The sequence below is a fragment of the Cygnus olor genome, chromosome Z (genome assembly GCF_009769625.2).
Source record: "Cygnus olor isolate bCygOlo1 chromosome Z, bCygOlo1.pri.v2, whole genome shotgun sequence".
Classification (NCBI taxonomy): domain Eukaryota; kingdom Metazoa; phylum Chordata; class Aves; order Anseriformes; family Anatidae; genus Cygnus; species Cygnus olor.
This window is the reverse complement of record NC_049198.1, coordinates 36,864,525-36,888,270: the sequence shown is the minus strand read 5'-3', so window position 1 is coordinate 36,888,270 and position 23,746 is coordinate 36,864,525. Positions and strand designations below refer to the sequence as shown.

Here is a 23,746-nt window from a genome sequence, read left to right as displayed (position 1 = left end):
TCTGAAGTCCAGGTTCTATGCATGGCTGACATTCTAATCAACAAATACTATCAATAAGATCAGGGAAATGAAGGAGTGGAGTGCAAAGACTCTTGTCAATAGAGTGAAGGAAGTATATCTTGTTTTTCTTGTCAGTACATTCTAAATTTAAAGAACAGGTTATTGGTGAATTTGTAATTATGCCTCCCTGTGCCTCAAAAGATTCTTTGATGATGGTCGCTGTGTTATGCAATGCCCCAGAGGAAAGTTTGAATTCAAAAGGCAGTGTCATTTGTGCCATCACACCTGCCTGGACTGCAGTGGAAGTGAACCTAACAAATGCACCGCTTGTGGAACAGGTGAGAGATTTCTTCTTGCAGTTTTTCCCCCTCACTTGGCATCCAAGTTTCCTTTCTTCTCTGCTCTCAGGACCTGTTAGAGCCAGCAAAACAAGCAGTGCTTTTGCTACTTACGTGCCTCATAACTGTGTTTTAACCTTGAAGGGTTTTGGAGCTCAACTGCTTTTGTTAAAAGTGTAACAAAACATGGGTCTGCATTGTCTTTGCATCTTTATGCGTTCCCCTTTGTGTATTTTGAATAGGAGCTATGGTAATAGAAACAGAAACAGTAACAAGTAAAATAAAGTCAGAAAATCCACACAAAAGTCTCTAGATAAGAAAGTACCATGCCTACCTCCACCAACCTCTACACAGTGTGTGCTTCACTGAAATGGAACAAACTTGCTGCACAAACAGGCAGGAAATCCAGGGGGCTCTCCAAAACATCTCCTTGGGGAAGACGAGGAAGCAAGCATGGTAGCTTCCACCACCATGCCCCTACAGATGGACAAATGAGGTCTGAAGAGAGAGAACCACTAACACACACGGAAACTTGTCTTTTTGACACTTTTTTATGAAGTTTAGGTTGAGCCTATGTAGTTAACTATGTGGTTGTTCCAAGAAGCAACACCTGTTCTTGTGAAGCTTCATCAGTGTCTGAAGCATAAAAATGATTCCCTCTCACCCCTCTAATGCCTGATGCATGAAGAACTTGAGAACTATTACATGCAAGTGCCTGTAAGTGGTGTGAAATTATCTTGGAAATGAGTATTTAGAATTTAACTCTCAATTCATCCAAGAAAAATGATTTTTTGTGAGCTTTTTCTAACGATTTGCAATGAATTCGCAGCCTTCTTCCTTTTTTTCTGCTTCTTCCAGTTCAGTCCGATTCCTTAATGGCCCAGTCTTTGTTTAGTAATAAGTGTCCAAATTACAAGAAAACACTGGCATAACTCACATTAATTAGTCGTACTGATGAGACTGGTGTTCTCACTTTGGGAACTGTGACTGAGTAGATGAAGTTTTCAAATTGTGCTTTAGGCCCAATGTGAGGAAGCAGTTTGTATAATTTTTGCTCAACTTTCTCCCTGCGGTGTACAGCAATATAAATTTCTGTATTTCTGTATCAAGCAGAGGAGACACCAACAAGAGTCACACCCTGAGAAAGCTAGCAAAGATCACTGTGAGATTCAGACATGAAAAGGAAAGGAACAAAGTCTGAATTGTTTCTTCTTCTGTGGTGCAACAATTATTCCCTAACACAGCTGCTTTCCCTGCAGCGTCAGAAGTAAATTATGATAAGCAAATGTTTAGGGAGCTCTACAGATAAGTAATAAAATACATTTAGCACTATACTGTATGCAGTTTAAACTGTAGGGTAGCTCATTAGAGGATTACCCATGTTGCAGCACATGGCACATGGAGTTATAGGAGTTTCCACGGGTTTCATTGAAAAGTCAGCTCCCATACACTATAGAATGTTATTGCTCTGATAGCAAACAGATTCACACTCACTATTCAGATTCAAATCTAAACTTTTCCAGAGTTTAGCTGTGACTAGGTTGAGGATTACACTTTAATCTATTATGGAAACATACCGATCCTTTTGAAAGGTGATGTGGGAAACTTTGCTTTCATAATGGTGATTTTACATCTATTTGTACAACACACAACAAGTACTTCTATGGTCACTGTAAGGGAATATTTGGAACCCAATAATGGAAATCTTGTGGTCCTTACTTGATTAGATTGATGGATATAGATAGTGATGGTTCACTAGCATAACATTTTTATATCACAGATCTTCAGGTGTGTAGAAGATCAGAGATCCTGAAACTTCTGTACATTTTCGCTCATGCAGTGTAAAACTGAGCAAATCTTGTAGTCTGCATTCAATATTAATTCACATCAGATGAAGCACTGGAGGATTAATAATGCCGCTTCTTCTGCTAAAATGTCCTCTGCTGCTGACTTCTTTTCCCTGTCTGCCACAGATAGACGAGGGATGGAGCGTTTTCTGTACAAAGGGGAGTGCAAAGAGGGCTGTCCTCCAGGTCACTACCATTCACAGCACACTTGTGTCCCCTGCTCTGGACACTGTGAGGTTTGCCTGGACTCCAGACACTGCAAAAAATGTTCCAGAGGATATTACCTTACCCAAAATGTATGTAAGGAACACAGTTGCAGAAAAGGTAAGCATCCTTCAGTGCTTATATTCTATATATTAGAACAAATATTCTATTTAATCCATTACAGATAAGTGGTTGAGCATTTTGGTTCCTGTTATGAAATACACAATCACAACTGAACCTGAACTCCTTAAACTCCAGCTCTGATTCTCTTCTAATGTTGTGTTAATGCAAAATAGGAATATTGTCCTCAAATTGAATGGGGTTACACAAGAACAAATGAGAAAAGAAATTGCTGTGTATCTTTCTCCTTTTGAGATTTGCATAAAGTATAATTCTATGAGCCTTCAAATGTTGGCTTTGTATTATCTAGGATTAACCCTAAATTAGTGACTTTCAAAACACAGGTGAAGTGGAAGATCCTGACTCTGCAGATTGCATACCTTGTTCAGAAGGATGCCAGAACTGCCAGTTGGGTAAGTAGCCCCATCACAAGCCTTTCTCCTTATTCTTCAGTTAGGGAGTAATTATTTCTCCTTCCTCTCTTGCCATTGGCCTGTGAGCAATTAACCACTGCTGTATTCTCTCACCAGCTAAATTGTATTTTTCCCAGCGTATTTATTTTTTAACACCAATTATAAAGTCTATCACCAGCATAAATAAGAATAAGGATTTGTATTAATTTAACTAATTAACTTTGCAGCACATACTACTTTCTTCTTTCTACCAGACTTCTGCTCTAATATGTCATACTATAAAACTAACAACTCTGGTGACCAGCCATTTTGTAAAAGTGCAATCAAGCCTAATGCTTTTGTCTATACCTACTTTTCTACCTTTCTACTATACCTGTAGCTTTCTATATTGCTGAATGAATAGGTGGCAGGATCAAGTTTTAGCAAGATTGCAACTACACCATGGTCCTTTTTGTATGGTGTGGTATCCAGCTTCATGTCAGGTGGGTGCTTGGTCATGGAGAGAAAAAAAGAAAAGGGAAAGAATCTATTCCAATACCAATTTTCATTGCTGTTATCAGATGGTACTCTCCTAGGCTATGTTAATATTTTTGGTGCCTTCATGACTCTTGTGGTTTAAAATCCGTTTTATCTTTCCTGCAACAATTTATTGCCAGTCTTGGGTTTGAGCTAGCGCGGAACTCCCTGTGAATAGCAACCTCTCTTAAAAATAGGCATTACTAGTAACTCAGGGACTGACTTTATTTGATTGTGAACTTAATAAGTCTGCATCAGGAAACTCCAAGACCTTTCGCTGGAGTACAGAGAAAGGAGTTATACTCATTTAAATAACTTAGCTCTATCCTCAGAAGATCTTCCCGTAAATCATCTCCTAAATATTAGTCATAATATTCATCAGTCATAATATCCACTACATATTTACTCTCAGGTTATTGCACTCAGAGTTCTAATTTTAAAAACAGTTTTTCAAAAGCTTCAAAGATCAACAGAATGGATACAAGTAAAACAAAGACTGAGTTAACTTCCAGTGCTTAGTGAAGTCAGAAGCATTAGGATGCCAGAACCTGGTAAGGGGCGCGCTGTTAAGAAAACTCCTTGGCAGTTACAATGCATATATTATTGAGAGTTTAAATACGTTGGTTTAATGTTAGCTCTATTTGGAACAGAAACACAGCAGTGGTATAAAAGATCCCAAACAGATTTTGCAAATTACCGTGTGTTCCTGAAATAAAGCATGACCTGTAAACTTCAAGCTTAAAATGAATCAGGTAGAGATGCCATTTGTTCGTTTCTGCTCTTAATAGTCAATAAGATTTCTGGTATACCAATACCAATTCATAGATAAGATGAGGACAGTAATAGCTTTCTCTTGTCTTATCAGAAAATTGACATATTTAGAGACTTCTGTAAAAAGAAACAGATGAACTGCCTGTCTCTTAGAAAACAGAAATGGATTATTTTGAAAGCTGTAAAGAAATTACACTGCCATAAAAATAATTAAAATTAGTATAATTTCAAGTTGAGGAAATATGGTATGTGATACATTTATTTTCACGTCTTTATGGCCTTTCTGCACAATGTCTTCTTAAAATTAAGAGAATATTGCATGATTTTGAAGTCTCACTTTGTCTTATCTTCCATTCAGCAGCACTGAGGAATTTAATCTCAGTAAGAACTGTAGAGCAGTAGTAGAAAAACATTCCAATGTAATGAACATTTCTTTTAGAAGTGCAGCAGGAAGCTCTGGGGAATGCTTTATTAAAAAAGAGGGAGAGAGAGAGAGAAAGGAAGCTAAATGTAATAATCAAAGCCATTGGAATCAAAATTATATAGTTCACAGACCAAAAAGTAATTATTCATATACAAATACAAATCCATTTCATGCATACTTACGTATCTGCAAAGGTCTTAAGACCATTCTCTCACAAAAAAATAAATAAAAAATACAAAATGGTCAGGCACCTGCTCTTTCTGAAGTGCTTTGAGATTGTTTGATACATACTGTAAGAGAAAAAAAAAATATTATCTTCTTCAGTTTATGCTTAGTGCAGGATCACTTATAGAAACCGTATGAATTAAAAAAGGGAATCTCAGACCACAGTATCATCACATTGTCAATGGAGGAACAAAATGCCAGTGACGCACTTACTGTCTACAAATCACAAAGGTTGATTTTTCCTCTTTATTGTAGAAACACATCTAGTTTTAAGTAGAGATAGATATGCTAATTAAGATAACTGATTTCTTTCAGTAGCCTGAAGGACCATTAATTTTTGGCCAAATATTTTTTCACCTTGCACCAGGGAAAAGATTGAACTACTGCCTTCAGTCTTGGAAAATGCTGTCTGGCTTTTTTCAGGCAAGTGCATAAAAATAAGATCTACTCTTGTTTTGTCATGGTGCCAGGTGCCAGCAGAACAGACCACATAATGGAGGTGGATTGTGTGAGAAATTTCTCAATTAACAGCAACCCTATGGACAGATTAGGACATAGATACCATACTTCTATCACTTTTATGTTGATTTGATACTTTAAACCCCACGTCAAACATTCTGAATAGGACTGCAAAACCCACCATATAAGTTAAGCTGCAGGTCAGTGTTCACCAGCAGTGAGGATGTTAAGGTAAAAGATTAACAGTATTTGTAATATTGTCCGGGATCCTCAAGGATCAATGTAAAATCCATTTGTTTTCCTCCAAGTTAGGACCCAGTTTGTTTTCAAAACTACAGTGTGGCTATAAGTCTATACAGTATCTACACTGCAGGTCTAAGAGTGAAGACAGGGACTGACAAAACTACTAAATCAGGTAAAGGTAGTTTAAATACAGGTGATGCTTTCTTTTAAATTCAGAGCATACTTCTCTTTCTGATTCACTTCATTAATTCTGAGGCCGATCATATTTTAAGGAGATAAAGAATCTCTAAAACTGACAGACACCATTCTGTCTGCAGACAGTCAAGTCCTGGAATATGTTACAAGAAAATTACCATAGATTTCACTAACCCCCAGAGGACCTATGGCTTCATACACTGTGCCAAAGAAATAGCTATGCATGGCAGGGCTCACCTCCCTACCTTCTTCTGCCCACATGCTCCTGAACACATCTGACTGTGCCTGCTGCCTGCTAGCCCAACTGGTGTGTTCAAACACATCACATCCCGTGAAATCTGAAAGACAGAGTCTTGCACAGGCATTGAAATCAGAAGTGAGAGCCAACGACAAGTCAAGTCTAAAGGGGACAAGTAAACACAGAATTGGACAAAGTGGCTCAGAAAATATGAATTTTATTCAAATTTCAAGTCCACACTGTCAAGATGGCTTTGCTACCTCAGGTCTGGTAGCCTAGTTTGAGACACTGAGCCTACTTTCCGGACCTGTAGTCCAGAACCTGGACCTGGACCTATTGCTCCCTCTCATTCAGAGAGATCCATGAGAATTTCAGGTCCTCATCAGCCCTGACCATCAATCCATGACTAAATGTAAATGACGTGTGTTCTGGTGGGCACCAGAAAGCACCATGAATTCTATAAAATTAAGTCCAGTTTCCTCAACCGAGTCATAATTTGAAAAGGAAAGTTTTGCTGATGCAATGCCATAAGGGAGGATAGTTTTCTATGTGCTGTTGCAGGAGTTACACTCCACCCTTCAGCACAAGTTCTCCCACTCCCATATTAAGATCACCTCAGAATCTTGTCCATATCTTCTCCGAACTCTTAAAACTGTAATGAGAATCAGGAAATTTCTTCAGAGTCAACCTTACCTTTTTTAAAAAGTAGTCAGCTATAAGTCCACTTAGGACAAGAGAAAAGTGCTAAGATAAAACTTCAGAGTTTGAGCCATTTAATGTAATTATTTTAAAAGAATTCCAGAGTCAGTACAATTCAAGAACATAACAATCCTGGCTGTTATGTGCTGTGCCTGAAATACAACACATGGAAGAGTGTGTTCTAATATACAACACATGGAACAGAGTGTTCTTTCAACCACTTTCATCTCTCTTTCTAATGATACAAATTGTGTTTGCCCTTTTGCACCTGCATAATATATAGACACAAAAAAATGAGTATTTATGAAGATGAAAAATTATGAACTTCCTTGATACGTGATATCTACTGACTTATGTATTTTTCAGAAGCAGAAACCACCACAGCACTAACCAATAATGCTAAATACGAGCACCTAGTTTATTACAGAGCTAAATATTTGCAGACAGAGAGCTCAAGTGTATCATTGATAAATTCGTAGCAATCAACTGAAGGATAGTTCTTCCTCTCAGGAGGGACTGCAAAAGTCAGGCTTTGACCCAATTTGTTTTCCTTTTGGACTTTGTCCTCCCATGGAGCCACATATTCCTGATCCAATTCCTGCTCAACTATTTGCTGATTCACTTCCACTCACCTCACCAGACTTGTGAAAGTATAACATGTTATGATATGAATGCTTCTCAAGGTTTCTTGGAGATTACCTCATCTCTGTGTAACAAAACACCTTGTATTCCGTTGCCTTCTGACCCTTCCAGTCTTCTGCAGAGCAGCACAAAGTGGTTCTTGCAACCTTTGCATCAGGACTGTTTTCAAAGGCTAACACAGAATAAAGTGTTTCTCAGTGCGAGTCTTCAGTGGTGCAGATAAGGATGTTCAGAACAGCCATCACACTTTTCTCCTTACGAGATACCTTACAAAAATATAAACAGCAAGAAAACACAAGCAGCAACCCTGAGAATAAAAGCCTATAAAACAGGCATTTAGGCCCAAGTGTGACTCTTCAGTTAAACAATGTAAAGCCTCAGCAACTCTCAAAGTTCATCCAGAACCTAACTATTTTGTTTGGCCTGGGCTACAAGGGAACAAATATACATCTTTAAAGGCAGAGAGGCAGACAGAAGGACATGTAAATGTTCCACAAGTTCTATAATACCAAGTAAGATGGGTAAGGTACTGTGAGTGAGAGAAAAGGTATCTGGAGGAGATTTAAAGAACATATGAGACAGTTAAAGTGACACTGAAGAGACAGTGAATAGACTCAAATTCACAGGTACAGATTGGGATTCTGGCAGTTGTGCTCGTGATTAATGAGTGAAAAGTTACCATAGCAACATAAGTAGCACAGAGGAAAACTTCATATCTTCAAGCCTTCCCTGATGATGAATAGACCATGGATTTCAAAATACCAGAGAAAATTATGATAAGGATTCTTTCTTATCTCAGAGTAAATCTTCCTCAAGAGGTTAATCTTGCAGGATGGGCTTTAGATTTGCAGATAATAGGACTCGTTTCCACAGGTTTCTGGAGTAAGAATATGCAATCTGTGCAAAAAGGATGTCCAAACAATCTGGAACAATTCTTTGATTTTCAGTACTGAGATTTCAGTGTAGGCAGAACATTACATTAAAAGATGTTGTCTTTCCCAAAGTATAGGTCGAAGGTAATTCCTTGCACAATAAAAATATGGGACATTTGAATTAAAAATAAATATATAAAAAAAATGTCTTTGAAATTTTTATTTTTCTCAGAAAACAAAACAAAACTTCTTTGGCAAAATCCAGGCTTGGAAATCAATGGAAGAAATTAAGATTGAACCATGAGCTTTGTGAACACAGGCATGCAGCCTGCTTGGATTCTTACTAGTTGCACAGATGATTCCTCTATAAATAGTAAAAGCATTGTCTTGGTTACTGAATTTTGACAACCCACCCCCCAAATTCCTTGAAAAAAATTATTTCACTGACTGAAAAGCAGAATTGTGATATCTGATTATCAAATGCTAAAAAAACTAGTCTTCAGGAACCTATTAATTTTCCTGAACCATCTCATTATTCTGATGTTAAGATGATGTTCCTTATACTACGTTTGTAAAGTCCGTAATCTGTTTAGCTCTTTAAGGTATTAATACTCCAGATTTCAATTTAGAGCTGTGTGTAATAACAGCATGGAAGAACAATATTGGTGTTAGATCAAAAGTTCATGTAGCTCTGTAACCAGTGGTGAAACAATGAACATACTATTAAAATTACAAAAAGACAAACAAAGTATATATTGCTAGTCCTTCAGCAATCTGAAATTCAGGAGCTTTGTTAATCAAATCAGTAAAGAACTGTTTGCTGCTGAATCATTCTGCTGGAATAACTGCAGAACAAATATATTAAAACAAAATAAAATCTAACCATTTCAAGCAACTCTACCTCAATATGTACTTGTTTCAATTACTTGGATTTGCAGAATGCCTTGACCTTTCAAATAAGGAATTGAGTTTAAAGAACAATTTATTGACTGGAGCAGAGCAAATTAGGATTATCTCCATACAGAGAAGCTGTTTCCTCTATGATTCCTGCCTGCATAGGTTTTTTGTTTTTTTTTTTTTTTTTTTTTTTTTAATCGGGGGGTCAATGGACTCCAGCTGTTCAAATTAGTGGCAAAACCTGCATTGATATCTGTGGTGCAAAGCTAGGATGTCTGGCCCACAGGCTGCATTCCAGCACTCTTCGGGTAGTGCTATTCACACAGAAGAATTACCTGTTGTCCTGGTTTCAGTTAGGACAGAGTTAATTTTCCTCCTAGTAGCTGGCAGGGTGCTATGTTTTGGATTAGAATGAGAAGAGCGCTGATAACATGCTGATGTTTTAATTGTTGTAGAGCAGTGCTTACACCAAGCCAAGGACTTTTCAGCCTCTCTCTGTCCTGCTAGCGAGCAGGCTAGGGATGCAGCAGGAGCTGGGAGGGGACAGACCCAGGACAGCTGACCCAAACTGGCCAAAGGGGTATTCCATACCATCTGACGTCATGCTGAACAATATATAGGGGTGGCTAGCCGGGGTGGAGGGGGGGCCGGCTGCTCGGGGATAGGCTGGGCATCGGTCAACGGGTGGTGAGCAATTGCATTGTGCATCACTTATTTCGTACACATTATTACTATTAATACTATTATTATTATTATTGTTGTTGTTATTCTTTTCCCTGTCTTAATAAACTGTCTTTATCTCAACTCACAGACTTCACTTTCCCGTTTCTCTCCCCCATCCCGGAGAGGGAGGGGGGAGGGTGAGCGAACGGCCGTGTGGTGTTTGACTGCCAGCCTGGCTAAACCACAACACCTGTGTAGTAAGAAACAATCCAAAGATAAGTGACCATCTTGGTCTGTTCCAAAAATGCACCTCAACACACAGAAAGGTCATTTTTTTGTAATACATAGCTATTATATTGCTTTAAATCTTCACATTCACAGGATTTACATACATGGAGAAGATGGTCAGTAGAGTAAAACGGCAGAAGATAATACATCAGCTGACTGCCGGAATAAACTCTAAGAAAAATAAACCAAACACCCTCACTTAATTGTTAGATACTACTGCTTATGTCTTGATTTCATTTCTCTTGAAGTACACATACTTTTAATTTTAATAGGAATATGAATGAAACACTCATTCTTCTTTTTAGCCCTGTAAGTAACAATTTCTCCGGTTGCTATCATGTTTTGGAGCTTCATTTGAGGTGTAAATCTCACCTCAGCATTGGTCCACTACATCTGTTTACAGACAAGAGTACTCCAATCAGATATACACATTTTAAAACTCGTTTGTTAAATTTTCTATTCCTTAAAGGTTCACATCATTTTCCCTCAGTGAAATCTCTCCCAAAATGTAATGCATTTATTAATGAACATACAAACAAACTTTGATGTATTTTTCAACATTTAACTTCCATCATACAAACCATGGAGCTATTTCATGTAATGCATGTCATAATGCATTATATAATTGCTTTCGTTTCATTTTATCTGCAGGTCATTACTGATTTTAACTATAGCATATTAAAATCCTCAATATGCCTCTTCCCTTTTATTTTTTCAATGAAATGCAGTAACAGCAAATGAAATTATTTCTCTTTTAGAATAATACAATTGAGATTAGAGCTTATGATTTTTTTTAAAGTTAACCAGCTTTACAACAAGAATAGCAATCAAAACATTTTCTGCTTTCACTATCCTCATCTTTCTACTAACTAAAGGTAGGTTAAATTTTAAACAATAAAAGTTACAAAAGAAATAAATAGAGGTAATTTTTGTAAAAGGATTGGGATGTTTTGAAAACAAGAAGATGAAAAATATTTTTCCTTCTTTCACTTAAAAATGAACATATTTTTAATTCATTCATCTTGATCAAACCAAAGTTATAGCTTTTGGCCAGAGCAAATACTGATGACTTTTTTTCCCATTTAAGTCTCACTGACTACAGAATTCAGCTTACTCCATGGTTAAAATTATCATTCTCACCTTTCTTCCTCTTCCTCGTAATATGACTTGTCGAAATGAATTATATGTTATAATTAAGAAAGAAGACAAAGCAAATTTACTGATGAAACTTCTAAAAAGAAAAAGAGTTGGGGAAAAAAAAAGCCAGGAAAAAAAAAAAATGACAAAAAAAATAAGTTTTCACACACAAAGTAGAAGATTCAAATCACAGTTATTGATTGCAGAACAGAAATCTCCCGTATTTGCAAGGCTTAGTGAAATCGGAATTTTCATCTAGGCTTATGTCTAGTCCAAATCCCATTGTGGTTGGATTGTACATTTCAGTTATTTTAATTGAGAAGCCATAAAACTAAATCAAAAATGGTCTAGAGGTAGTTAAAATATGTAATTACACTTGTTGGTTATATATTACCATTTATAGTTTTGTTTGCTTTTTTTTTTTTTTACATTATTGTTAATTATTGTTCAGAGGAATGTAAAAGGCAAATAAAATCTAGCAGTAACTGCTGAAATTAAACAATTACTACAGGCTGGCCCTTAAAGAAAAACTACAATGTAATATAAAATCATTTTCATTCATTACATTTAATTAAACTGGAAAAGAAAGGTAAACCAGGCATCAAGTCCCAGGCACAGAATATCCTCAGCTTCTCCTGAGTGCAAAAGGAGTTAAGTGTCTTCAGCACATTCTAGGCTCATAGCTGAGCCAATAAATACTTCAAAATATTTAATTAAAAAAAAAAAAAAAGGTCATAAATGAATCAGAAAGCTAAAATAAAAGTTACAATCTAAATACAGATACTGCAAAATATACCCATGCACTTAGTTTCAACTCACAGCTTTATTGTATACAGCAGATAAAGTTAAATATGCATACCAGTCGTTGCAAGATCTGGATCTGGACAAGATACTTTGATTAAGGCCAACTCATAAGTACAGTAGGCTAACCACACAGTGTTTCCAGAATTAGGATCTGTCTAAATATTGTGAACTCTGAGATACAGTGAAACAGTGACAAGGATTTTCAAAATGCTCTGGAGCTCATTTTTACTATGGATTTATGCGGTAAATATTTCATTAAGCCTCTAAGGTAATACTACAAAAATCACCTGCAGTGTTCTTATACATTCAAACAAAAGAACAAAAGTGCCCTTCCAGCACAGCAATGCAATGCTTGTAACACTAATGCCCATACTCCCTCATGGAGTAGGGGGGAAAAAAAAAAAAAAATGTACCACTAATTCTGTACAAACCAGGGAGCTTCAAGAAAAAGTAAGTCTCTTTGTCCTTGGACCAGTATTTAGTCTTTGCATGTCCCTTTTCTAAATTAGAACAGAGCTCTGCTACAAATATATTGTACTTATGAAAAGTGGGCTGCAAGGGAGGGTACAGGATGATCACTTTAGTACAGAAAAGGAAAGGAACAAAATTACTTTTTTTATGAACTCTAGATCATCTTTGCTTATCTAAGAAAGCTACAATAAAAACAGAAAGTCACAGAGGATTTTGGTTGTGTCTGAGGCCATATATTTTAAAATTGGTTGAATCCTGTTTCCAGTGCTATCAAGATTAATTTTGTTTCTGTATTCAAAAAGTGGGTGAGACTCAACACAATGGAAATCAATGCAAATGGAAACTATTGTGTGTAGATAAAATATTAGCAGTTCTCGTGACAAGAAATCTTTTAGAGCACGATATATCAATCAACCCATTTCATGTCACAGAAATCTAGTTGTTTCATGGGCAAGTGAGCTCTAAGTGAGTATAGGATGAACAAGCTGACTTCAGCCCTAACAGGTATTTATTACTGCTAGTCCAAGAACAGATTGTGGCAGATTTTAAAGGAGTCACTGCTGAGGAACTGTATGGTAATATCCTTAAAATTCCCTAGATAGCTTATTCTTAAAATTTGTTTCCAAGATTTTGGAAACATAGCATGTATTAAATATCAAATTTGCTATTGAAGGAATACTTATATATTTAGCTTTCTGTCTGCTTGCTTTCAGATATCTTCCCTGATTGCATTCCTTTCTAAACTGTTGCATTATTCCTCAACAGTTTAAACTCAAAAACTAAGACTATATATAAGAGGTGGTAGAGCTTCCATTTAGTGGGTATGTGTGTAAGAGAAAGAGCAATGTTCAGTAAGGGCTGATAAACAATATAGTAGACAAATATGCAAATGGATTTAGGCTTCACAATCCCAATGGCTGTGTGTTTAAATACCAGATTAGACTATGGGCTGGTCTTGACATGAGTAAGAGACATAACAAGAACAATGTTCCTTGACACTGTAACCTCAATTGCACTCTGAATGACAGAGAAAAAACATATCTTAAAACATAAGTATTTTCAGAAAGTTCACAGTTTCTAATCAGAAAGCCAGATGTATGCCCCCTGCAATCCTTCACTGTTTTAAAAGTTTATTGGATAATAAATCAGAAACTGTAAAATTTCTTCATTCCATTTTAACTCCTGACTATGTACTGGAATCAGAAAAGGGACAGATGTGTAACTTTATACAAAGCTATCAGCAGCAATAAGCAAACAAATTCCTGATACCTGCCATGGTTAGACTGGCATTAACACCCCATGAGTGCTCCTTCACCATCCGAGTAGCATATGAGGCCCATGGGTAACACATTACTTCCACTCACTCAGAAACAATCTAGAAACTTCAGAGTCCCCCTGGTTTTGTTATCAGAAAGGCCAACAAAAAATATTTTTTTCATTATTGCTGGAAACTTAAATGAGACAAAATTTTCATCATGTTTGCTTTGCTTCTATAACTTTCTGAGATTTTCATTTTTCAAAATTATTAAGGAATTCGGCCCTCCTCCAAAATCTTAGGTTTGAAGAAAGACTCAGTGCTTTCCCAAGTGAAATACAGCAAACTAGCTATTATTATATTTTTGGCCTTCTAATAGGTTATTTGTTATCAGCAATTTTGCCTACACTTGTATGTGAGCAGCAGGGTACAAGAAGGTTCAGAGTGATTAGGCACCTTCTAGATGTTTGTGATACCTTTTTTTTTCCCTCTTATCAACATGCATCCTAGTCTGAAATCTTAACAAACTATTTTTACTAATTCATTTCTAGATATTTTCTCTTAGTTCCTAAACCATCTTAAAATGCAGTTGGCTTCAATTACAATTAAAAAAAAAAAAAAGAACTCGTGGACAAACCAAAAGTATTTTATCTGGAAGTAACAGAGGACTTCACAGAAAATATTTTCGTATTTTAAGAGTATTTCCTCTTTTAACATAAAACCTAATCCAAAGAACACTAGATTATGTGATTGTTGTTTCTGATTGTGCTCTAAACAGCAAACAGAATATTTTCACAGATCTGCAACATTTCTGGGAAAAGCTTTACACCTCATAAATAAATTGCTAGAACTACTTACAAAACCAAATGCAAGTTGCCTAATAAGTTTACATGTGTAAAGTGTGATTTATTGTATACAAAATTCAAACAGACTCAGTGAAAATTTTGTCTTGTGAGTACTATTAATATCAAAAATAATTTATAGACATTTCATAGTTTATAAATACATTTGGCCAGGTTGTTCCATTTCCTTCTACTCTGTTCCCCTTGGGATACTTGAGAAGGTAAAAGAAATTGAAAGCTAACAGAAGATAGCGGAAGGTTACAGAAAATACTCTTCCCTTCATGTGGGCATAAAGCCATACCCATCATTGTAACAGTTTTAAGAAGTTATAAAGCACTTTTTTTGTTCATCTAACAAAGTTTTTGAATGCAAAAACTAATTTTATGATGAAAAAGTTTAATAAAAAGCCTTGCCCTCCCCATTATATAGAGAAGTGTTGGTCTAACTTTTAAGATTAAATGATTGCTTACATATTTTTTTAAAGTTTGCTTTTAGACATGCCAAAAATGAACAAATAGGTTGAAACTACAGATTTGGATACTTCATTGTCTCCTTGTATTACAAGTTAGACTTTTTGTCTGACTTGAGCTCCTGGGAAGATTCTGCTATTCAGAACTGCATTTCTTAATTACTCATCACTTTCCAGGTGACTTGTGCTCAAAAATAAGACTCAAAAGTAACCAGTCACTGAAAAACAAACAAACAAAACAAAACAAAAAAACTAGAACTTGTTTGTGGAGGAGCTTGCCTCCAAAAAATGTAAGCAGAGATTCAGAGAAAATCATGTTATGACTATAGTGATTTTAATGTAAAAAAATTTAACATAAAAATGGTGTCACAATGCAGCCTTTTAACATTCTCATTCTATCTCTGAATATTATTTACATAATTTCACATTTTTAATTTCAGATGACCCAAGAATCTGCATAGCATGCATTCAGAGCTACTACATGTGAGTATAGCTCTTCATGCCTGTACATTTTTTTCTGATGCAAAAATGTGTGCTTAACCACATAAATCTGTGCTGTTTATGTTGTCCCACTCCTTTTAAGTATTGCCTATCTGAGAACAGAAACTTTGAAAAAAGCTTGGGAAATGGTGAAAAAACAGCCAATCATACACTATCAAGATCATTTAAACCTTATGGACTGATTTGATCTTTGCATTTATAAAGAGAGGTATATTGAACAGAAAATGTATACAAGTTAATTAGTGCCTCTGGGTTTGGAACTAGTATGCTCTTAGTATATTGTGCCCAATTCTGGTATTTGCAGTTCAGCAGGCACTTAAAAATTTAAGGAGGTTAAGGAAAGAAAAAAAAAGTTTAACTTAAATGGAGGGAAAGGAAGAATGCTACTGCTTTTCAAAGAGAGTATTAAGAGATATCTCTGTAAAAATTACTGTGACAGAAGAAATGTTGTTGAAAAGACAGTCACCTGTAGCACTGGAATATACATTTACACAAGTGGTCATCTCTTTTGACCCACAATATAGTAACTTAAGCAAACATTCATTTTTGTGTATACACTTAAAAAAAAAAAATCAAATTTGCTATACTTAAGAATTCTGATATTAGGAAATATGACATTAAAATTGAAGAGCTAACCACAAATGCACTTCAAATAATCCAAATAATTTCTGTTCATTGGGGTGAGAAAAGAGCTTTGTCATTATACCTAGAAACAAACAGAGAACAAACTCATTAACCTCAAAAGAAATTTACCATTTATGTTTACTTTATCTTATAGGTATAAACAGCGTTGCTATAAATACTGCCCAGAAAATACCTACAGAGATGAAAGTTCGCTCCAGTGTAGACAGTGTCCTAGCAACTGTGAGAGCTGTGACAAGGATAAGTGTGACTTGTGTAAGGAAGGCTTTTATCTCTCAGGTAAGCAAAGTAACAAATATGGTATATACCTGGAAGTATCTTAGACATTTTCCTTTTTAGTCTGGACTCAAATTCTCAAATTCACAACTTTCCTATGGCAAACAGAAGAGGCTGGAGGGATTTAACACTTTGCAGAATCAGGTCCTTTGCTTTAAAATAAGATGCCATTTGTTTCAAAAACTCCAAATATTTGGCACTAAATATCCACTGGCTTGGGAGATTATTTTTTTCTTATTTTGTTTTGTTTTAATGAATTACCACACTTTTGGCCAAATTAAAAAAAAAAAAAAATCTGTTTGATTCAGACTGTGTGACAGGAGAGGCTTTTATCTCACAGAAAAACACTTAAACATTTCCTGACTGTTTTTAGGCATATTTTCACTTTGACTTTAATGTCCACATAAAGTAATGAGCCTTAAACATTTTCAACATAATTTAGTTAAACCACAAAGTTTCACATCAGATTCACACAAGACTCAGAATCTCTTAACTTTATTAGGAAGCCATGAATCAAGCAGGTCTGGCTCAGACATGGTGCCAAATAGGAACCACGGGAAATCTTGAGGTGTTCTTTTGCATTGCCTACTGCATGGGTGCAACAGAGGACTAAAAAAGCATTACATGCATGGAAAACTCTGTGGTCACAACCTGAGGTGATATGGTGGTCTATTTTTCTTTTAACTGAAATTGAAGAAAGCACACACACACACACAAAAAAGTATAACAACTTCTAGGGGCTTTGCTACAGTATACAGACGTTTAAGCTGAATCAGGCTTACCTGAGTTTGTCTTTATATTCACCAGTAACTGGAGATTCAGCCAAATCTCAAAATGTGCATATATGTTACATTTTTAGGAAATTCTGGACTTAGGTTTTATAGAGGGCCAATAGAAAAACTGGGATTTAACCAGAGAACTTTGTTCAAGAATTTGGACTTTCATAAGATATGTATTTGCAGGATATAAGATATGGATGAAAACCCACCTGAGATACCAATTTCAGTGCAGATTGGTTTTAAGAGTTTATGAGCATTGTGTATGCAGCTGAGCTGAATTTAGGGTTCACATTAAAAACATAGTTTAGATATCTAAAAAAAGTTTCAGATATTCTTATATATTATTTGTTTGTCTTAAACTTCCTTGTTGGAGACAGAGAGGTCTACTGGTGAGGTATCTTCTTGTCATGATTAGCAGTTGACACCATGATGCTAGATTCTGTTTCTGTTGCAGGTGACACATGTGTGGCTGAGTGTGGAGAAGGCTTCTTCAATGATGACATGTTTAGAGAATGTGAACCTTGCCATAGGAGCTGCAAAACCTGTGTTGGGTATAGCTACAAGAACTGCACTGGGTGCAAAAAAGATTTCCTGCTGTCTCATGGACAGTGCCTGAATCCAAGAAATGATCAACCCACTGGGAAATTCTGGGATGGTAAGTTGCAAGAGACCTCTTAATCTTTTCTGTTTCTCTGAGGACTACTAAGAACTTCAGAAAGAGGACATCAAGATCATGCAGTCTGAGTGAAAATACACTTTTATCAGTACATACAATTGTACTGACTAAAAATATTGCTTTGATCACAGACTGAAATTCATCTCCTTGCAAAGAGCATAACATTTTAATATAACTTCTGTGTTCCTTATCTAAAATACTGGGAGTTACTTTATCTGCATAGAAAAGAGTTTAAAAGATAATATTTTAAAAAATAAAAATTATAAAAGATAAGGAATTGGGAGTTCCTATACTGGGAGACTTATAGGTTGTGTTTTAGAACAGCTATCTGGACATCAATTCTCTACACATTAGTGAATGTAAGTTGAAGGAAACTAGAAAGAATCAAATGTGTGTGTATAGCGCGTATTTAACAGCAACATTTCTTGTTTTCAATCCTCTTTCTACATAGACATGCAACACTAAGAGATCAAACACACAATGTAAAACTGTATTATGAGTTCTTGTCCTACCTTGGCTATTTCCATACTTTCACAAAATTATCAGTTCTTTCTTGGTTAGCTCATCTATAGAGTGAGAAAACTATTATTTTCTTCTCAAATAAAATAATGTAATTGGAAGGAAAATGCTTTTGAAATTAAAAGCTGTTGATGAGGATGATTTGTACTATTTTTTAAATTATTTTCCTTTAATAAAACATCTGCAAGTGCATTCCAGTGCAGTCATCTATTTCTTGTTAAGAAAGCATTAAATGAAAAGTCCACTGTACAGTATTTGTCATTCCTATTATATAAGTTATAGAAAGTACAATTGAATGGGTTACACTACCCAATGAGGCCATGCTAATGGTGAATTTATCACCCAGCATGCAAATTAAAACTCATTTGATAGGTAAATTAATTCATTTTAAGTGAAACTTTGTGCACCACAGTGAATCTTGACAGTCTTGCAAGTGACACCTTAAAATGGTAGGTACACCATACCCTCCAACAGAGAGTAAAATTTCCACCAGAGTTTCAATATCTACTTGTCTGATCACAGTAAACAAAGAGAAAAGTAACCAACATAATCCTTTCACTCTTTACAGTCATAAGGCATCAGCTGGAATAATAGGTTCAGTTTGGGGCACAATGTTTAAAGAAAGAAGTGGGTCAATATATCAGGAAACAGTGAGGAATAACAGAAGTCTACAGAAAAATAATATATATATATGTATATACATGTGTGTACATATATATTTAAAATAGAAACTCAGACAAATAAGACCCATGGGACTGAATGGGGAGGCCAAGAGGAACACAATCACAAAGAAGAGTGGAAGAGATCAGGTCTATTTATGTGCAGTAAAGAGGACTTAAAATGGCGAAAAGGAGATTACATTGGCCTTGGAAAAAATGAGACTTCCAAATGGAATGAATAACAGAGTAAAAGTAGGCTCTTTGAGGACGTTTGGGAATTTCCACCGCTACAGGTCCTTAAGAACAGATAAAAAATATCTGATGGGGTGATTATTGAGTGGAGTGAGAGACTATCTTACTTATGGTCCCTTCCAGATTTATTTTTCTACCAAATACAATTTTTCTTCCAATTCCTATGCCTTTATTTGACTCAAACACTTCAAAGAATGGCTATCCTTAGATCTCTATGGCCTTGAATTAAAAATTAATATAGTGTTAAAAAAAAAAAAAGAAAAAAGAAAGAAAAAGAAAAAATATTGACCATTTCTAGTCATTGCTTATCTATGCAGAAATGTTGCATCAAAAACAACATTTCTTCACATTAGAAAAAGATCAGAGAGATCTAGAAAGGAGAGATATTAATAAAAAGTTGGTCTCCTCCATGCATTTCATTGTGTTTCATCCAGATGGGTATTTTCCCAATCTGAGACACTCTGAATCAGTGTCATGGAAAGAACACATCTGTGGTTTGGTCTAGCTATCGGTTGTCTACTTCTAACACTGTCAAATAAGGTGATTCATTGTCAGTTGTTTTCTTTTGAGCAAGCGGCTGATGCAGGTCTCTACACAGCTTTACTGTACAGTGGAAACATTTTATCTCCACCTTGCCTACTATTTCATTTTCTCTCCAATAGTTAAAGCTAAACTTACTTAGGGGCATTTCACACCTCAAGATATATCTCTCTTTGAGCTATACTGGTTTGAGCATTAATGACTGATCCAAAGCCACTAGTTCCCTGATGTAGTTGGTGACAGGAGTCCAGGAAACCTGGCTGGAGGATCTTCACCTTCTCTTGGGTAGACTCTACAGCATGGCAGCAGCTGTGGCATACAGTTGCTGAAAAAGTGACATTGAACTTGGTGATATCTTGAGCCTTTTCTCTACAGGGAAAGTTTTCAAATAGTAGTACCCTTCAAGTCAAAAATTTAATGATGATGTCACTGTCTTACTGAAGCTACACCCTGAATAACTACATTTATCAACAGTTTATGAAGTTTCTTGCTCAGATACTCTAGGATATCTCTCTCAAAAAAGTAATTTTAATTTGCTAATTAACAATAAAATCTAAATGATTGGCGTTTTGGCTAGAAAATCACACTTTCACTTATTTCTTTTGCTGATACATTCAAGAGGCAGCTATCAGCTGAGTCCAGATTTCCAACTGTGTTGTCTATATTTGAAAATCCATACTTACGATCCTTAACAAAAATGAAGGAATCAGGAAGGATCAAAATACATTTATTTAACACCAGTAATACCTGGTGATTCCTAGTTAGATTCCTATCACTTGAAGAAGGTGATTCCTAGTTAGAAACTGCATTATAATTCACACTCAGATGAGGGTTCAAAATACCTGGATAATTTTGTAAGAGAAAAACAAACAAACAAACAAACAAAAACAAAACAAAACAAAACAAAAAAACTTAACAGAGTTTCAGTATCTGTTAGAATGTCTTCCTTTATTGGCTAAAGTTTTCTGAAAACCAATAAAATGTAGCTGAGGCAGCCACTGTCTTTTACTGCCATCTTTAGCAATGTTCCACAGTATATTCAGTACAGGAAAAGGTAAGATGAAAACCTACCTGTGCTCCTCGAAACTGACAGTCAGTGAAGGTTCGGGCTGGCATAACTATACGGAAAAAGCTCCTGGGACAACAGTTCCTCTCCAGGTCATCTTAAACATTTCTATAGGGTCTCCTCTTTTCCATTATATATTTTGAAGGGGATTATGGGAACTAAGAATTCTATTTATTTCTTTTTTATTTGGATGGATACAAAATCGTGGCAACTTCCCAAGTTTTTCAATTCTTCCTCTGGACAGATCCCCAAATATTTTATCCCAGTTTATTTTTTTTTTTTTTTTACTCTTTAGCTTGTTTTACAGCTACTTTGATTGTATCCAGGGTGATTTTTCTTAGTAAAATATTGTCATCTGTTGTCAAATTTAGTTTCAAAGTGAAGCCTGTCATGCAGCATGGGCACGTTCCATGAAGTTTGTGTGTTTTTCAGGTGATATTAAAATACTTCTATGTTTGTTCACCGTTCTGATGTGGACAAGACCGTGGCAGAGATTTGGCTTTTGGTTCTCATCTTCTCTGCTTATTTATCAATATATATTTTCCACTAGGTGCTTGGTATCCTTGACACATTTACATCAGTGCAGCAGCATGGCACAGCTGTCTCTGAGCTTTGGTGGCCTGACGAGTTGTTCTAATTAAGTAATACGGACCAGACGATTATTAGTCCTCATACTTTGGGGAACTGAGCTGTGCATGGGGGAAAATGTATGAAATAAACAACCTCGCCCCTGTCATGGGTGGGAGGATGAAATCACACCAAACTCATCCTTAGTATATACCCTACTCCAGACAATGCAGGAAGAAAACACAGCTAGGAAGACAGCCAAAATTTCCAAATCCAGTAGTTTACGTCAGCTTTTACCATATTAGTCTTCTATTTACTCTTTTTCTTCAGAAATGTTACAACAGAAAGCTGAGGCATTAGACCCTGAACTGTGTTTACAAACAATGAAGCCATTTTCCTTTGGCTCTTCCAGCCACATGGATTCAGTGGGCTCCACTGTGGTTTTAGTGATTGTGTTGACTTACCATATGTGACAAAGTGAGTTTTGGGAAACAACAGCTATAGTTTTGTTTGGTTCTGGAGTGAACATAATTTCAAGGGCAGGACAACAGAGCCTGCCATGGTGAAAACAACACAATCTGACTTTCTTTGCAATTTGAGAGACTGGGCCATCTAAGCGAGGATTAAATCTTTGTGGATATGTGGATATAAAATACTTTTTTACTTTTTTTTCTCTGTTTAAGCTTTCACTTTTTTTTTTTTTTTATGCAAGGATAAATGATAGACCAGTCTTTTGAATATTTTTGAGCATATACAAAAACCCAAAATGTTCTATAAATAACAACTTACTAAAATGATATCAACTTTGAGGGCATATTCTGCTGGGCAAACAGTTTGATTCATATCAGGACTCATTAATAAGTCATATCCAGGTCTGAAATAAGGAAACAGACCTTGTCTGGTATATAGGCTTTTAAAAAGACAGGGCAAGCCAAGGGGAAAAAAAAAAAAAAAATCAAGCTCTGTGCTTCTAGCATGAAACATCTGTATTTTATCTCATGTACCAGATGATGAAATGACTTTGGAAGCCAGGAGACACACTAGTGTAAGCTTTATTCACCAAGTGAACACACACACCCTTTCAACTGGATTAGATGTTTTTCAAATTACAGTCAGGTCTTCATTTTGCCTGTTCACTGTAAATACTGCTTCCTAAAAATTCATTCATTCCTTGGTTACATGGTTTAGTCTACCACATATTTCTGAAATGTACAAAATGAAAAAAATGGATGTGGAATGAGGTCTGTTTCTGATGCAAACACGAAACGGAACATGTACTTCTTTACATGCAGATAATATGTGCTGTAGTAAATTATGCAGTTAAATAGCAGCTGGTTCTGTTTACTATTACATACCACCCCCAATAATGAGCACAACCTCCCACAAGCAGCCATTGACCAACTGCATCAATCTTGCATATTTTCCTTTTCCTAAATATAGAGTAAAACAAAAACAACAAAAATGCATCATGCTAGAAGAGTTCTGGTTGAAAGAAAACAGTAGCTCAGGCTTCAAAAGGATTATTAAAGTTATCTGACCTTAATCCAGATGTGCACATATACATATGAAGGTCTCTGAATGGGTAAGGAAAAAAAAGGAATGGGGTGGGTAGAAGATAGTAGAGAAATCAGAAGCAGAAGAGAAGGGGTCATAGTCTTACAAATGAGAAAATGTTATGACATTTGGAGCGTAGAATTAGGATACCATGGGAAGAGTTAAAGACCTTTTTAAGCATCATCCAAATGTGAAATTTCAAGTTGCTAGAGGCAAGAAAAAATGATTCACTATCCTATACATTCTTAGGCATGCCGATTTCATATTCTAGCTATTTGTTTGTAAAATAATGCTATGGTTGTTACAAGATAACTAGATTGTGAATTAATGTTTATTGCAGCTTGTGATTTACTTCTCAGCACTCCCATAGTTTCCTTAAATTTACAGTTCACATAAGCCTTTGAAATGGGATAGGGCTAGTATTTTATTGCATAAGTATATTGTTTTCATTATGTTTTATCGTGTCTATGTAATTGTAATTACCTTGTGGATATATGTGACATTTTGTTGTTGTTGTTTTTGTCTTTTTATTCTTGACTGTATCAGTGTTTCAAGACCAGTACCATGTGCAGAATAAAATCTAACAAACTAGGTAGCATCTCAACTGGATGATATTGAAATCACATCACACTACACAGTGTAAAAGTCAGACAGGTCACCTTCTAAAAGGAATATGCATGCA

At 35.9% G+C, this 23,746-nt stretch overlaps 1 protein-coding gene across 1 annotated transcript in view; it reads left to right on the top strand.

The window, feature by feature from the left end:
• PCSK5 (proprotein convertase subtilisin/kexin type 5) overlaps nucleotides 1–23,746 on the top strand; it is a 251,454-nt gene that overhangs the window by 208,941 nt on the left and 18,767 nt on the right. Inside the window, exons 22-27 of the mRNA XM_040539991.1 lie at nucleotides 202–338; nucleotides 2,312–2,509; nucleotides 2,854–2,922; nucleotides 15,474–15,516; nucleotides 16,313–16,455; nucleotides 17,686–17,886. Of these exons, the coding sequence (XP_040395925.1) occupies nucleotides 202–338; nucleotides 2,312–2,509; nucleotides 2,854–2,922; nucleotides 15,474–15,516; nucleotides 16,313–16,455; nucleotides 17,686–17,886 (791 nt within the window). The remainder of the gene's footprint in view (nucleotides 1–201; nucleotides 339–2,311; nucleotides 2,510–2,853; nucleotides 2,923–15,473; nucleotides 15,517–16,312; nucleotides 16,456–17,685; nucleotides 17,887–23,746) is intronic.